This window comes from Nesoenas mayeri, assembly GCF_963082525.1.
Source record: "Nesoenas mayeri genome assembly, chromosome: 6".
Taxonomy (NCBI): domain Eukaryota; kingdom Metazoa; phylum Chordata; class Aves; order Columbiformes; family Columbidae; genus Nesoenas; species Nesoenas mayeri.
This window is the reverse complement of record NC_137545.1, coordinates 288,623-306,413: the sequence shown is the minus strand read 5'-3', so window position 1 is coordinate 306,413 and position 17,791 is coordinate 288,623. Positions and strand designations below refer to the sequence as shown.

General features: G+C 40.4%; 1 protein-coding gene across 1 annotated transcript in view; it reads right to left on the bottom strand.

Annotated features, from left to right (window-relative positions):
- AOX1 (aldehyde oxidase 1) overlaps positions 1–7,281 on the bottom strand; it is a 37,810-nt gene extending 30,529 nt beyond the window's left edge. Inside the window, exons 1-8 of the mRNA XM_080347218.1 lie at positions 7,186–7,281; positions 6,077–6,134; positions 4,279–4,375; positions 3,433–3,541; positions 2,796–2,922; positions 2,644–2,705; positions 1,947–2,027; positions 959–1,039 (exon numbers count right to left, since the gene is read on the bottom strand). Coding sequence (XP_080203344.1) covers positions 959–1,039; positions 1,947–2,027; positions 2,644–2,705; positions 2,796–2,922; positions 3,433–3,541; positions 4,279–4,375; positions 6,077–6,134; positions 7,186–7,260 — 690 coding nt within the window. The 5' untranslated portion in view covers positions 7,261–7,281. The remainder of the gene's footprint in view (positions 1–958; positions 1,040–1,946; positions 2,028–2,643; positions 2,706–2,795; positions 2,923–3,432; positions 3,542–4,278; positions 4,376–6,076; positions 6,135–7,185) is intronic.
- Between the last annotated feature and the right edge of the window lie 10,510 nt (positions 7,282–17,791).

The following is a 17,791-nucleotide window of genomic DNA, read 5'->3' as shown; positions in this document are numbered from 1 at the left end:
TCAAAAGAAGTTCTTAAACAATGGCAGTTCTGCTTAATCCCTCAAAATTGGACAGAAATGGGACTGTTATACTGGCTTTTCGCACAGTGGTAAATTTCTAGACTGCATGAGTGGAAAGTCTTCCATTAATTCCAGTGGGCTAATAAACAAGATGGATAATAAACAGCCCCCAAGCAAAACATGTAGGAATGGATCCTGCAATCACTGAAATTGTTAGAGGTTGATCTAACATCTCTGGCTGTTCTAGCGCTGATGGCGGATCACTTGCAAACAGCCTGTGGACTGGCAGCGGTACCAACAGACGGTCAGCAGCCCTGTCCCACAGTTACCAGCCCTTCTCTGGAACCAGCCAGCTAGTTACAGAGAATTTGGCTTCGAATCCATAGATTGGCAATAATGCAAAGCAAACAGCCTTCAGTTTTTGTAGGGCAAACACTGCTGTCAACAACGGAGGATGCCTGACCCTTTCCATTCCAGTGCCCTTATTTCAGCTGCCTTATTTCAGTCTGTCACGCAGTAACCACAGGGGCTCCTCCAGGCTGGGTGGCTGCCCGAAGCTGATGTCTTGACAGAAAAGGCCAACAGAACTATGAAGCCACAAAATGGGGAAAATGCATTGTTTTGCCAATGTTAAAAAGTGCTTGACATTCAGTTTGTGGAGAATCATTTGTATCTCCAGGTGCTGCACTGGAAACACAGTTTAGGTTACTTCTTTGTCTCCTCCTCTAATATCAGACTCTGCAAATTCATTTTTCCAATATGATTCTTTTTCTTATGTGAATATTCAATAAGCTCACCAGAAAAAAAAAAAAAAAGTAATATAATTTTGGATTTATATTAAAATGTTATGACATTTCTTCTGATGAATTACTGTTAAGCACGACTTCAGAATGAGCTCTGAACTGTGGACTAAGGAAAAGACAGAGCTAAAGAACAGGCCACAAGCAGCAAAATTTACCATTAGTTCTGGAGGAAATATAAGCTCCTGGGTGGGATCTAAGGGCTGGAATTCATCTGTTGAAAAAAGTCTGGTGGAAACCTTAAAAAGAAATAAACCAAGCAAAGACCAAGAATTTTTCACATCATTAACTCCACACCCCCATCCCCCACAAAAAGAAAAAATCATAGCCAAACCATGACAGTCCCACCAAAATCAGTACAAAATTAGTAATTCCATTATCATTTGCATGTGGTGCTAAACTATGATGCATCATTTGGAGCTGCTGAGGTGAAGGAAGTGTTCATAATAGTCTCCCAAGGTTCCCTGCTGACACAAATGACTGTCTAGAGTTAAGTAACTAGATGACTAACCACAGGTTTCCTGTGGTCCTGCTACAATAAAGGAGCTGGTTTCATGCCAACCTACAGTACTCATAAAGCAAATAAGTAGATCAGATATTATTGAAAGAAAACGGGGAGCAAAGTCAAATATTCATATGGGTAAGAGGTTTCGTATACAATTACAATCATAACTGATTTTTTAAGAATGCAGCAGTTCTTCGGACCCTAGCCAGCAGTCAGATTCCTAAGAGGTCAGTGGTTACATTCAGATCACCAGTGATCACTGATTTAACCCCGTTCCTGATTTCTTGCACAATATGACGATCACTGAATAGAGCTGAGACTATTAATATTCCTGAACTTGAAGAACTGCTCAAATCTCAGCTCTGGAGATCCAAACTACCTCATACCAACTATCTGCCACATCATCACCTTCTCATACAAATATACACAAAGAATCCTTGATTTTTAGAAATAACTCCATATTTCTTGGGAGTAATAATGAAGTATCTTATTTTACAAACAGTATTATGTAAGGTGAATAAGGCGGGGGATAAAAATGGCAGAGCATACTGCATTTACTTTAATTACAAGAAAAAGCCATGCAATATTCTTTCTATAAGTTTTATATCTAAACAGGACACATAAAATACTTCAAACCCTACCTCCTCTTCCTTGTCAAACAAAGAACCATCCTGATCCAAGCAACACTTTCCATTTGCTTTCCTTTGACAACAAATGGATTCCTAAGGCAGAAATATTCCATTAGTGAAATATTGCCCAGAAAGGCAGTGAGTTAAAGCCTGCTTAAGCTGATAACTGTCTCTCTATATTTCAATAAAGTTCTAGATGAAGTTTAATAATAAGCTAAATTGGAAGGATTACGTGTTAAAAGAAGTGATATGAAAAAACAGCCTAAAATCATCCGGTGTTGAAGTCCTTAATACAAAATAATTCATACTATGTGAAATTCAGTTGACTTTGTGAGAGAACACATGGGTGGTCTGCATTATTCCTTTTACCCACTGTTACCTCTCCCATTTCTTTCACTGCAGGCTTCTGACACGTTGCATTATGTGATCAATTACTAAGAACATTGATCCAAGTTCTGCTCTTATTTATGCCAGTGCTGACCTACAGTAAAACACATGGAGTTCCTTGAGATTACTCTTCATAATCCAGGCTGGACACCAAGTTCATTTGTGCTAATCAATTTTTGTGATGGGTTAGGCCACTATACACCTTGCTCGGACCTATATCTCTTAACAGAGGGAAGAGATTATCTTAACGAAAATCTTGATTGTTTATATATATATATACTAATGGTCACAATCTAGTACTCCTGTCACCAGTACTTCTTACCTTACAGAAGGTTTTACAGGCATCTAGGATTGGCCTATATCCAGTACAGCGGCATAAGTTCCCTGAGAAAAGGAAACCATACATACATGCATGCATGTGTACGGCCCATGGTTCAAGGACACACCTACATATTAAAAAGTGGCAATATTTACCAGCCAGAGCTGCGATCATCTGCTCTGAAGTTGGTTCTGGGTGGTTTCTTAGCAAAGTATATATGGACATGACCATTCCTGGGGAGCAGAAACCACACTGGGAGCCATGGCACTTGGCAAGCCTCTCCTGCAACGGAACAGCACAAACAGCCCTCCTTCCAGCGCACACCGCCATTAATGAGCTCCCTCTTAAACGGGAGATGTCGTACTAAATGTTGTCTTCATACTAAATCAGACCATTTAAATAAAACAATTTAAGCAATCTCAAATAAGAAGAATTATTTTGGGTGTGATGCCCACACATATCTTACTGAGGAAGTTAATTAACCTACATTGGATTTGTGTCTTTTTTACACTCATACCAAACAGCAGCTAAAAGGGCATTGTCCAAGACGCACCGTTAGCCCAAACAGAGCACCAGCCTGATCCACTCCGACAATTCTTACACATCAACCATTTGATCAGGCTGTCAGTATTAAAGCAAGATCCATCCTGGGCTACATCTCATCAGTTCTGATCAACCGACCGTCAGAAACTTGTTTGGCAGGGAGAACAGTCATCGTATGAAACTCCCGCGCACTAAAAGCACCGCCAGGCAGGCAGCCCATGCAAAGGGAGCGCTCAGCAATCCTCTGACCTGAACCGGGTGAACTCTGGTTTCGGCGCTGCCAACACCCTCCACCGTGGTGACCGCTGCACCGTGCAAGGAGCAAATGGGAAGCAAACACGCGTTTGCTGAATAATGCCTTTGGAACATGAAGGAGAAGGAACAACATGAATATTAGTATTATTTTGCTGTTGATCAAGACATAGTTCATACTTACAAAGCGGTCATTGTCATCATTTTAAAAGAGAATAATCTTTATAGGAGGGATCACTTACTAGCTGTGTCTCTTTTCCCCTGTATAAAAACTGTATCTATGAGGACAGTTCTGTAGAATTTACATCTTTCTTAATCCTTCAGCCTTTCCTGATTGCCCTCTTGTCTCTCCTGCCCACAGGAACCCGTCAGGTGTGATTTGGAGGAGGAAGAAGGGGAAGAGAGGCTTGGAGGAAGAAAAGAATTGCTGCTGCAAATTGGTAATCTAATTTCTGACCCAAAGGAAATTCTGATGGAAAACAAATACCATTCTAAATAGGAACAACATACCCAAATGAAAATTCTTCAAAGTTTTCATCATTAGCAATATTCTGTTTTGTGTTACTACAGTTGAAATGTTTCTGTTCAAGTGCCATTCTGACTGTTTTCATTTCAATTCTTTTAATAACTTTCAACATTTTCATTTTCATTGCATTCCAACATAATTCAACTTTCAAAAGGAACAACTGGAACATTTTGACTTCTTCCCCCACCTAAAAAAATGTATATTCAGTTGACAATGACATGTTACCATCTAACATTTTGACTGGAGCTTTCTCAATTTCAAAGTAATTTATTCCTGTTTTGAGCGTAATGAAACTCAACATTTTCTATTAAGGATACCGTATCTTCTTCGAAGCTGGCTCGTAAGTTGATATCATCACGGTGCAGGCACCACAGCCGCCCCCCCCACAGCCATACTTAGTCCCTGTGAGACGGACTGAAAACGCTATCATTAAGGAAAACAAATTATCAGGCTTCATTTTGGCATTTATTCTCCTCAAAAGCTGGATGCCACCTTTTTTTCCTGAGCTGCTAAGGAACACAGAGTTGGTTTGGTATGACAGCATATGTATCAGACACCTTTCTCTAATACGTCTGATTGAAATTTTCAGTGAAAATAAGATTGAAGCTAAAGAATGGCACGGCCAAAATCCTGCTGCCAAGGAAACAGAAAACTCGACCCCGACTTCTTCTGGAAGAAAAGCCAGTTGAGGCAGAAAGAGGAACTGAAGAGGTTTTCCAAGTGAAAATACAAAAGGAAGAAATGCATAATGGGCAAACTCTTTTCACGCTGCCCCGTCAAAAGCCAGAGGTGTTTGTCAGAGCCAGGGTCAGCACTCTTCACCTGCACTGAAGATCTGAGGTACACGCATAGCTTCAAGGTCTTATGTAATTAAGCTCTACTGCTTTTTTCACTGTAAAGTGTTTTACCGAGCCCTTTCACAGACCTCCTAACCTGTCAGATAAAAGGAATACATTAAGATCAAATGCCTTCCCTTCTTGAACTTCTATTTACTTGTCAATTTACAATAAGCCTTCCAGTTATTAACAGTGGTCTAATATGCTGACTCCTATGGCATTTAGCCTCAAAAAATGAGGCTAATAAATATCTCTTTATATGTAGATATATAAATGCCTCCCTAAGCATCCTGTCATCTGACCGGTAACAAACATGTTTTGACTTAAGTTTTTCTTTTGAGACAAACAGAGAGACTGTCTCCTGTGCGAGTTCTCCAGTGCCCGGTAGCTCCCTTGCCATGTGGGGTGTGTTTCATGGGACAGCCTGGAAAGCTGCAGAGAGCAGAGATTCTGTCGCTCCCCACACGTGCTCCCTGCTCCAGCTGTGAGAACATCACACAACAGCTGCATCAACACCAGGAATAAGGTTGTGGCAGAGAGGGTTTTTAAACAACTCCTGAGAACTATCGCGAGCAGACACACGGTCAGACCTCTGAAACGGGGAAGTGCGAGAGAGGAAAAGGTCAGAGCAAGTGCTGCCCAATTTGCAGCAACCCAGAAAGGCACTGAGCTGTGGCTGAAACCAAGACAGCAGGAGAGAACCTTCCCTGCACAGACAGAACTGCCAGGGTGAGAACTCCAGCTCGCCCAACTTCTGCCTCATCTAACCCATTTCTTTCTGTTTTAAAAACATACTCGTTCCTATCTACCTACTATTAAACCCGTGGTTTTTGTTTGTTTAGCTTAGAAATCTGTTTGGAGTTGTTGTCATAAGAAAAAACAGATTACTTCAAAATTCCAGCGGACTCAGGGTCTTATTGCAACATCTCCCCATTCCTAGGAGACGGACTTTTACGAAACTTGGAGGTTACTGTTCTGTCGAGCTTTACTTACACGTGCTAAAAGGCTCTCGGGTTTCTGTATGGGGGGAGAGGGGAGGAACACATACACACATACACATCATGCCTCATGGCATAACTTTGTGTAGGGAACAAGGCTAAAAATACAGCAGCTCACTGGAGAGCACTTGGCTTAAGAAAGACACATCATTTAACATGGTTGTTTTATCTTACGGGAACCATATTTTCCTTAATCTGGTAAATAACCTTTTAATTATTGTATCATTTTTAAGAATTTGGTTTGAATGAGTGACTTAAGGGAACAGGCAAGAAAAGGATACGTCTCTTTCGCAGATAAGACAACAGCATTTCTTCAGGATCAGCATTTTTCTCTATTATCTGCAGTTACAAGTTAAAACCAAGGTTTAACTTAGAAACTAATGCTTTTCAAAATGCAGGGCATGGATAACATTCCCACAAGGCCAGAAGAGAATCCTTCTGCGGTCCCCTCCCATAGAACCAGACTAATTGCCCAAGCCACATGCAAATTTGGGTTCCTTCTGGAAATGCCTTCTCGGACAGATACATTTCCAGGAAAGAAGCACCAGGTCACCTTGCAACTACTTAAAATTTAACTGCTGCTCAGTGAAAGGTCAGACGGAGGAAATTTAACTTTGGCAACACCAGAAATAAAAATGCAGCAGAACTTTCCTACAATAGAGGTAGCAGAGTATAAAGAATTAATGATTTGCAGATTTTAGAGCCTTCCTGGTACTTGGGCGTCCGGGGATGGCCACCAGATAAGCATGTAAAGCTATCAGCAGCGCCCATTTTTCTGCCAGCTTCATTTACGTAAGCTTTCACTTGCTGTAACGGACTAACAACAGAGAGCAATAGAAATGCCTGGATTCTTGATCAATTACACTATTTATTCTGTTGCTTAGAATCAGATAGCTCCTTCCAGTTGCACTGAATCAACAACCAGCTTAAGTTTGCTCCTGAAATATTATCTTTATGTTGGCCAATAGTCTGTATTGTGGCACCTAAGTCTTGCTGACTTTGTTGTGACTCTGAGAATCTGATACCACCTAATGCCTCTTCTCTGATACCATCAAAGATGAGAAGCCAGACACGTAGAAATGAAAAGCTGGTTTGCTCACTAGCCAAATTTCACACCCAGCTGAAAGTCCACTTCATTGTGACGTGTTTTTTTCCCCCAAAAAAGCCTTGTGCTTCTACCAGCACTTGCTGTACGCAGCAGTGTTAGCCAGCTAAAGTACCACTTGGAGAAAGGAGATGGGAAGGAACGCTTCTGGAGCCTTGTGTAACGACTCCGTTCTACTCCCATCAGGAAGAAGGCTGAGCAATGCAGGTCTGTGCCCACCCTCGGCGGGGTTTCCTTCTGGAACACAGCCCCCCTGCCCGCACTCTCCTTCTGGCCAGCACTTACCTTCCTGCCGTTCACATAAAACAGCAGCTCCTCGGCCGCCGGCCCCTGCAGAGCCATGGGCCCCGGTGGAGCCATGGGCCCCGGTGGAACCGCGGTCCCGCAGTGCCCGCTGCAGGAAGCCCCGGGCACGGGAGAGCCGGGGCGGAGCTGGGGGGGGACCGCCCCAGGCCCCGGCCCCGCCCCCGGCCCGGCAGCTGCGCCCACAGCTGGAGCTGCTGCACAACGGACTGTCCCTGCAGCCACCAGCCAGCTGTGCCCCACAGCTGGAGCTGCCCCACAACAGAATCACACCGAACCGCAGAATGTCAGGGGTTGGAAGGGCCCTGTAAAGCTCACCCAGTGCAATCCCCCCATGGAGCAGGAACACCCAGATGAGGTTACACAGGAAGGTGTCCAGGCGGGTTGGAATGTCTGCACAGAAGGAGACTCCACAACCCCCTGGGCAGCCTGGGCCAGGCTCTGACACCCTCACTCCCAACAAGTTTCTTCTCATCTTTCAGTGGAACCTCCTGTGTTCCAGTTTGCACCCATTGCCCCTTGTCCTGTCCCTGGTTGTCACCAGCAGAGCCTGGCTCCATCCTCCTGACACTCCCCCTTTCCATATTGATCCCCAGGAATGAGTCCCCCCTCAGTGTCCTTTTGTCCAGCTGGTCACCCTGCTGTCCCCAGGACCCCCAGCTCCCTTTCCCCTACGCTGCTCTCTAATAGGTCATTTCCAACTTACACTGAACCTGGGGTTGTTCCTGCCCAGATTCAAGACTCTACACTTGCCCTTATTATATTCCATTAATATTTTCCCGCCCAGCTCTCAGCCTGTCCAGGTCTCTGCTGGCAGCACAGCTTCCAGTGTCACCACTGCTCCAGCTTGGACTGACTCCCCGCAGCCAACAGTCCTCAACAGCTGGAGCTGTCACACAACACACTGACCGGATCCTTTCAAGGGATATTCAAACTCACGCTTTCTCAAGTGGGATCAAAGCCAGCAATGCAGTGATCAGGAGCCTCATGGGAATTTTGCACAAATTTGCACTGACAAAATTACTGGCAGTAACTCTCAGGTAATATGAGCACTTGTAAAGGCTACCTGTGCAAGGCAAGGGTTTACAGAATCATTTTCCTCTTCCTGTTTTATCTATACAATTCATTTTCCTATTTTTTGTAAAACAATCAAAATCCTTATTAGTGGTACACTAAAATATTACATGTAAAAAAATCTGACTGAATAAACATGAGACAAAGCAACTTTGAAGCTATAAAAAGAAGTTCAAATTACCTTGTCCTCAGCAAAATAACCTTAATCTGTGTGACAGCTTCAGATTATTTTTTCTCTCAAACATCATGAGCTGTTTTTCACATGTTTTTCCTGGCAAGAGCTTCTAATATATCAGCTGATCTGGTAAAAGAAGTGCATTTAATGAAGATTCAACAATATTTATGCAGTACCTAAAGTAAGCAACCATTTTGCAGAACAGTTAAAATAACTTCATCCTAGAAAATACCAAAGTTTTCTCCATGTATACAACACAAACCTGAGCAACAAAAACAGGATGGAAGGAAAGAAGGGGAGCAGCAACAATCATTTCAGAGGTACTTAAATTAACTTCTGTGCATCTTCACGTTACTTCCTTTATCCTTTGTTACTTTGAAAGATATCTACACTAAAAGAAATGGAAGAAGTATGAAGCCCTAGGCCTTATATTCTATTGAACTGCCATGCTTTTACTTGGAACATTGTAGCAGCCTACCTGGTAACACCTGAGGCTGGTGGAACAACAGGAACTTCACTGAAAAATGATTGAGATCATCTCCAAAAAGATGTTTTTTTCTTGAGAATATGAAGCATGGGTTTCTGTTTCTAGCTCTCAAACCACAGGCAATAAAGAGAAATAATCATTTAAAAAGCACTTTGCTGCTGCAGTGCCAGCACAGGGAACACAAGCTGTAACAGATACTTGGTTTGGACTTGTAACGGTTCGGCTGGTGGAGCTGATTATCAGTGAAAGCTAGCAAGAACATTGAAATAAAATAAAAAAATTAGATTAAATTAAAAAACACCCACAACAATTAATCACAAACTTGGTAAACAAATATAAGAAAAAAGAAAAGTATAAAAATATTCGATATGTAATTCTTCTTAAAATAACATTGAATCAGGACAGAATCCATCTTCCAAACTATTTCTGCACCTCTTCATAATGGTCGTGCTAATATAGTGAGGTATGCAGTATGTTTCAGAAACAAAGAGCCTGTTTGCTGCAGCTCCTCAGATAACAGCAGCTCTCTTTCGCAATGCAGATCGCATCGCCTGGCTGAGTTTTGTACTGGAAGAACATTCATCCTGATGGAATATGTTCCTTTTCCTGCGAGGTTCTCTATGAAAACATCCTGCTGTCCCTGTCCAGTCTCTGCGTGGTCTCTGAACTGGTGAGCCCAGCCAGACAAGCTGTGCAGGGGACAAAGGTCACCTCTGTAAACTACCTTGCTGGCAGCGCATTTAACTCCAAATTCCTGCACGGAGCGTTCTACGGGATCCTGGGGAAGCTGCCTCGGGGCCATAGACTGTCATAAAAAAACCCCAAACCAAACACCAAACACCAAAAGCAGAACAGAAAACAGCTGTGGTATTACTTACATATTTGTAAAGAATGCTTTTGTGCCTCTTGCTGTTTATGGTTATAGTTCAAGACTTACACGTAGAATGGACACACCTGACAGCTATACCCAGGACTACATTTTGGTATGTATCAATCGTCAGCTTCTCTGTGGGACGCGACCAGAGGTCACGTCACAAGCCTTACTCAGGTTGAGGCAAACACCACCTCCTGCTCTCCGCTCGCTGACCAGGCCAGCTGGCTCACGGCAGGCGGCTTTTGGGTTACCAAAGCACGACGTCCCCTTTGGAAATCAATGCCGACTGTCTTTAGCATGTATGGAAACTGCTTCCAGCACTATTTTCTCCACCAACTTCCCAGGTTACAATAGAAGCTACTATTAAGTACAAAGAGTATAGTTTGGTTTGATATTCTCAAGAATATATTATAAAACTAAGAGTATCAGTTACACCTCTTTAAAAAGGTGGACGGTATCAGACCAGAGGTCTAGCTAACCGAAGAACTGGTCTCTCAAAGTTTCAATACTGAATGCCCTTGGAAAAAGTATAAAAATGGGTTGAATGCACAGTAAGGCTTCTCCAGAACACTCTTCCAGCTTTCAACAATTTGCAATTCATGGACATCCTGTGCCAGAAAAGGTATTTCTGGTAATTCCTCATAGCTTTTTCTTCCATTAATTTGTCCAATCAATTTTTAAGCCCACGTAAACTAATAACATCTACTCCCATAGTACGGAATTCCTCAGCATAGCTGCACAGTCTGTGAAGAACCACCTTCTTTACCCAAAAGAAGGGAACTTATTTGTATCCCATTACAGATAAGTTACGGCTGTTGTGGTTGCAAAGTGAACCTGAACCTTACCCACCACACTGTAAAAGTTGTGCGGGCTGTGAGCTACAGTCTGCACGCCCACCATCCAGATAATGCCAGACCCATCTATTTCGGTACATCTATCGAAATTTGGGATGCTTGTGTCTGTTCCAACCAGCACCAAGAAATGGTTCTACTCACGGTAAATATGAAAAACTCACAATAAAATTCCCAAAGGTGATTTATTTTTAATTCTCATTAACACATACACTTTTCTAACAAATTAAGAAGTGCTGCAAACTCTTTGAACAGATTAGAAATTACTGCCCAGAAATGCAAAACACAAGAGAGGAGCCTAACCTGCATTCACCTTCCTCAGTGCAGTAATTCTGTGTCCTCCTACGGGGGATCCTTTCCAAGAAATTCCACTTTGGAAAACCCTTCTGAATAAAAAACCAATAAGCACTCTACACTGCTAAACACACACATATATAAGTGTACCCATTTCAGAAGTGTTGTTCGTGAAGGCAATTCTCTTCTTCAAATCAATTTTGGTTTACTTTTAAAGCTTCTTTTCTTTTTAATTCTATAGACTGGGGAATCCAGAAATTGTGTATCTGTAAATTGATCTCCACGCCTTAATTTGCTGTAAACAAAAGAAATCAAAGACATCACGTATGAATATCACCAAGTACCTATGTAACTATAATAATTATATAATAACCCTTCCAAATGGTAAATACTCTTAATTAAAGCTTGAGACATTAAATAAGTTAAATGTATGGAAAATAAATATGTCTGAAGTAGCAAGGCATAGATAACTACAGTTTTTCAGAATAATGCTAAAAACAGTAGTCTTTTTATGTGGGCTTGTACAACATTAATATGTCAGAAATTATAATTTATTCCTATAAGACAGAACTCAAAAATGATTTAAAACAAAAGCTTAACAACACCCATTCAGGATAGTGTACATAAAACCAAAACATAAATAGGAGACAGCGATCTAAAATCTTCAGTAACATCCACGTTTGTTTCTGTTATTTGTTACTGTCTCTCTGCAGAAATGCAGAATCTTATCATCGGGGGGTAAAAGAGGAGAGTGTGTCAATATCATAACATTACAGCATTTTGCCGTAGTCCTTTCAGTCTCAACACTATTACATGGAAATCTTTACACTGTCTTTACCTCATTCTACTAATATACAACACAGTGCAATTTTGGCTTACATTAATATTATACTAAAAAACAACAACAACAAAACAACCAACCCAGAAATCACAATCAACTTTGTGCCAAAGAACTCAGAATATTTTCAGAAGTAATCAACTTAAAGGTCCATTGGGATTTAGATCTATTCACCTAAGTGGAATTATACCAGTTTTCTTAATGGAAGTTTGGCTTTAAAATCCATTAAAAATTGTTAATAGTTATTACACAATTTGTGACCTGTCTCAGAAATCACATGCCACTAAATTTGCCAAGAACACAGAGGTAAAGAACTAATTATCAAATCCATAAATCTTAAACTCAATTGATTTCTTATACTAGATAGAGCTAGTTAAAGCAAAACAACTCAATTACATCATAATAGTGCATGCAGTATCTTGCCACTTAACATTACAAGGACATTATTATGGTATTAATTTACATTCAAGCATAACATTTACAGTTATCCACCTCTAAAGGGGTTTAGATCATGATAAACACTAAGAATGAATCACGACTAGTATAAAATGTTACACTATATGTTATGTTTAAATTTTGAGCATTGAATACTGTGGGTGTCTTATTCTGGCACTCGGAAATCTCGCCCCACTAACAGGAAATGCTTTCTATCAACACTGAAGCATCACTGCAAAAGAGAATTGTGAAAAAGACAGTTCGACTGTTTATTTGGGGGCTTTAATAGCAAACCTTTAATAGGGATAATTATGTACTTCAAACTCCCAAATTTTACGTTTACTTACCAGTTTAGACTGGGTTCTTTGTAGCAAATAGTGGCTCTTCCTCGTCTAGATGGTGCTGCTGAGTTTTCTTCTACAGTTTTGGGGGATTTAGGTAAGGAAGTGCGAGATTGTATACTATTGCTTGTCAGATCTTGCAAAGCCTTCCTCCCTGTGAATACAGGAATATACAGGTCTCATTTTATATATTTTTCTGAATCATAAACTTTCAATTCCTCGTGATTTTCAGTCAGTATTTCTCAATTTGGGTACTTTGGTTAGTGCTTCTAGTCTAAAGATTCTCAACAAAAAAGCCTGTGTCATCCACAGATCCAGCCTGGGCCAGATCTCTCCAGTCCTACTGCTTTCCAACTGGATGTTGGCTGTAAAACCAACGCACAATGCCAGACTAAACAATCAACGTTTAGTTTGGAGACAGATATTTAGATAACTTGGGAGAAATATCGAAATTACTATTTAGCTCACATTTCAAAAAGATCTGAGCTCCTTGTCGATCACAGTCTCTCTGAAAAGCACCAAGAGTTAATGCAGACAGCAATCCAAGATGAAATAAAATAATCTGTGTTCCATAAAAGTTCTTCCAAGAGTGTACAGTCCTCACTGATATGTGTTTTAAATTGATTGCGTTCAGATGAGAACACTTGGGATACAGTTCTACAAAGGAACTGAATTTAAAACTCTCTTATCTTCACTTCTGGAGTTTGAACACTTTACCTTAAACCCTCTGAGGCAGCAAATGGATGCTATTGATCTCACAGAGGAAATTCATACATATGGGATAAATGATGAATTTTTTGTTGTGCCTATCTTGAGGCGAATAAATTATATCACTCTTTATTTACAAAGCTGTTAAAGTGCTTTCTTTCTTTATCATAGCACCTGAATGCCTTGTACAGTCTAGCATACACACTCTTGATGGCTGATCAAGCTGACAGTGCTGAATTACTACAATCCTGTAGAAGAACCTTGCGCTGAGATGAAGTGAAACATCTCAGCGGGTAAGACCGACCATTTCGTCAAGTATTCTGAAATACCTTAAACACAGCCATGAAGTCAGAGGTTCTTCACTGGACTTCTGCTCACTTTTCGGACATATGAAGGTGACTTTGGGCTGCTTGCAGCAAACCCCTCCAGATTTATGAAGGTGAAAGAAAAAGCATTGTCTTTTGACAGAGTTCATTAAGGAAAAGCAATGCTCATTTGGTTTAAACAAGGAGGCTTTCTGAGCATGAGAACCCTCTGAGTTTGGCGGCCTCACAAATCAGTCTTGATTTGTACTCATTTTAAAGTGAAGGTAAACTGTTGTTTTGAGCTCCTCCTAAAGCTCAAGGTTGGAAATGAGGTGAGTTTCTCTTTCAGCAGTAAGAGTTTTGAGACTTCTATGAGTCTGCATTATTAGGAAAGCTGGATGCTTCTGAGTGTGAATATTTACATTCACATAGATCTTACCATATAGAGACTTTCATTACAGGAGACTTTCAAGGTAGAGACTCAAGGAAGCGATCAGAAGAGCTGGCATCACCAGAAATGATGGCATTTCCTTGCTTTCTTTTAATTCAAGATATGGATTTGGATATAGGGTGAAAAATGAACTGGCTTTTGAACTATGCTCAAATGGGCGAAGATCAAATGATGAGCTTGCTTTTTATGCCAGTAGCCTTTGATACTGCTGATCACAAGGGTTTGCTAATTTATCATTAAAGTTTCTAAAGTTATGGGATCCTTTTCCTCCCTTCCACAGAAGGAAACGAAGATGAGAAGATGCAACTGCAAATTACCAGGACTAGCACCTCGCACGATGGTCTAATTCTGCCAGTATTTGTATTAGATGTGTTAGTCATATATTCCTTAAACTCCTTTACAGTAATTTCATTGTATGATAGAAGAATCTAAACCTATCTTCCAAACTACACTAAAGTTTAACTATTTTCTTAATTTAATGTATCTTACTTAAAGAAGTTGTCACATGAAAGTTTGCTCATGGGTAGATTCTAGAGAAAACCTGCTCAAAGTAGTTTTTTTAGATCTCTCAATTCCTGTTGGATTGCAGTGGTCCTAAAGAAATACAAAGGAAGTCTTTAAATCCAGCTGTGTTCTCCATTTATGAAGGGAACTGTGTTCACTCTTATTTCCCTTGTATAAAAGCTCAAGTTATTGTAACTTTTCTGTCCCAAACTTTCTGAATTCTGTCAGTCTTTGAAAAATGAACACATGCTCCAACTATAATTGCTCCTCAATAATGTGGACTACTTACATCTGCCCAATCAAATATAATCTTGGAATATACTGAAAAATAACAAGGATATTAGTTACCACAATTAAAAAAAGATGTTATAACTGATATATGATATAGAATAATTTTAGTGATTTTCAGTCTTTTTCCGTCCCTGTTTCACCCCCTCTAAGCAATCAATAAGAGCAGGATAGCATTAAGATAACTTGCCACTGTTTCAGGTACTACCTCATTCAAAATGCCATTTATTCCTCATCATCCACTTACCATGACAAGGTGTCAGAGTCTTTTTGTCAGTCTCTTTAGAAACATGATCCAGTTTTTGTTCTGCCTTTGCAGTATCCAGCGCTTTAGTACAATCATTCTCCCCACAGATTTCAGAGTTTTTCGGTATAGAGAACTTCACAGAAGCATCATGGTTACCATGGAGCTCCGCACTGGAAAGAGCTTCCTGGAAAAAGCTCTCTGTGTTTAGCGGCACATCCTTAGAACACTTCACAGGTAGGAATTTTAAAAATTCTGATTTTTGAGCCGTATGCTTTAACTTGCTCATCAAGGAATCTTTCTCCCAAGGGGCTCCCTGGTCATCCAGAATATTCTGCCTCCCCTGATCTATATGCATGGCATAATTTTTGTCTGGTATGCTCTCAGTAATACCAGCACTAAACCTGGGTTTACGCTTGATCTGGTTATCAGGAGAATTACTAATGTGGGGGGTTTTACGTGCCACTGACGGGGAATCTACTTTCTTTAGCATATTAGCATCACCATCTACTTGTTCTTTAGCCTGTGGCGTATTCATAGATACACAATTCTGACTAACTAAAGCTACTTGCATTTGCTGAGTTTCAGTTACTTTATCTCCAGGAACAGCCCCCACGTGCAATGCATCCTTAGTTTTTAATTCTTCATTTTTACAAGTTGAGAACTGTGTAAGATTTTCTTTTGGTATTATACACGCTTTCCTGCTGGCCTTTGCCAATGTATGTTTTAATCTCCTGGGCGAAAAACTGCTACTCTTTTGGTATGCTTTCTGGGGAATTTTATGAATGCTGTCACTTCCAGTTTCTCCACTTTGTCTATAACTGCTTTTTTTGTTGTATTTTCTCTTTATGATATTCTTCTGGTCTTCTTTCTTCTTGCTGTCATACTGGTGTACCTCTGTTTGAGACTTTTTTGAAACAGATTCCTCATACTGCCCATTTTCCTCTCCATGGTACTTTGCATTGTCCATTTTAGAAGGGTTTTGAAAGGCTTTCCTGTTTCTTTTTGGTTTGCCACATTTCTCATCCGTATGCAGAAAGTCCTGCTGGGAAGGCAACACATTAGAAGTATTATCTTGGAACGGTAAACTTGCAGCACAATAAACCTCTGGTGGGATCTTGTTACCAGATGAGTTTGAGTCTGCTTTTTGCATTTTGCCTTCCACGTCTTCAGACATTCCTGAGAAAGTGTCTTTATTTGTCTCCTGTTTTCTTGCACTCATTAAGTTAACCTGGCATGTCCCCCCAGCATCTTTAGCGTTACTTGGACAAATTTGTGCTTGATAATACTTGCCAGTATTTAGCAAACTCTCCTTCCCTACGGAATTGCCTGTGGGTAACTGTTGGGTTTGTGAGTCGGTAGTTCTTGACACTTCATTACTGTCAGCCCTAGTGGGCCTTTCTTCTACACAAAAATTTGAACCGACTTCAGTCTTGCTTTTAATTTTCTCTTTATCCTTCTTAGAATATTTTACTTTTCTGAAATTTGCTAACATTTGATCAGAATTGGCATTACTATTTCGATTTCGGTGTAATTTGTCTTTCGCTGTAACTGTGAGTAGTTCACCTGCATCACTGGCAGTCAACTCCATATCAGCATCATAAATGGTTTCTTCAGGCTTCGCCTTTTCAGTAAAAATCAGCTTCTTAAAGTCTATCTTACTTTCATTGCTAAATTTAAGAGCTGAAGGGATAACATGAGATGAGTCACTTGAACTTCCCTGAAAATTCACGTCGTTGGTATTGCTGCTGCTGTCGATACCATGATGATTCAGATTATTTGAGCTCCATTTTTTATCAAAATCCTTTAGATTAGGTTGCGTTTCTGACTTAGGAATTACTGCCTGTTTCTTTCTTTCAGTCACCTTCCCACAGAATGGCACTGAACTATGATGATATTGTTTCATGAGCTCCTTGGACTGCCCTAAAGGTGGTGTGTTTTCCACCTGAGTCAGGAAGGCACTGCTGCAAGTCAGTTCTGTGCATAACCCATTTTCTGCAAAGAGAAACATTTCAGTAGCTTGGGGAAAGAAAGAACATAGTTACCAGAATAAGACAGATTACTGAAGGCTGGACCAGAAGCATGGAAAACTACAAACTGGGTAAATGTCTTTTTTCTTCTTTTTTTTTTTTCTGAATACACATATTCTGCGGTTGGTCCTTAAAAATTTACTTAACTAGTGCTAATGTAATATTTTATACCAGAGTTGGGTATAAGTAAAAAGTGTATTTTTCTACAATTACTTTGGTTATCATTTGGGTAGCTTATCAAAGTTTTATTCTGCTCACATTAATTTTGTTACATTTCAGCTGCGTTATGTCAATGAACATTATTCTACAAGTGATTGTCAGAACACCCATACTTATGGGTGATCATTCTATTTTTTATTAGTTTATTACAGTTTAGGAATCTTACTATACCTTCTGTAGTGCACATCAAATAATGAATCATTAAATGCTAATTCTCAGATAGCTCTGGAAAATAAATCAGCTGTACAGAAATACCTCCTACCTTTTAAAGATATCTTTTTGTCAATGGTTGTTTCCGCCGGGTCTATTTCAATGAACTTTTGATTATTTGCACCAGAAGGCACTGATAATACAAACTTGACTTGTTCTGAATGCATTTCTTTTGACAAAGTAGTGGTACACTTTGGAGGATTTGGTATTTCACACACCGAAGGGCTATCTTGCTGTGGTGCATTAGCTGTTGCAATCAA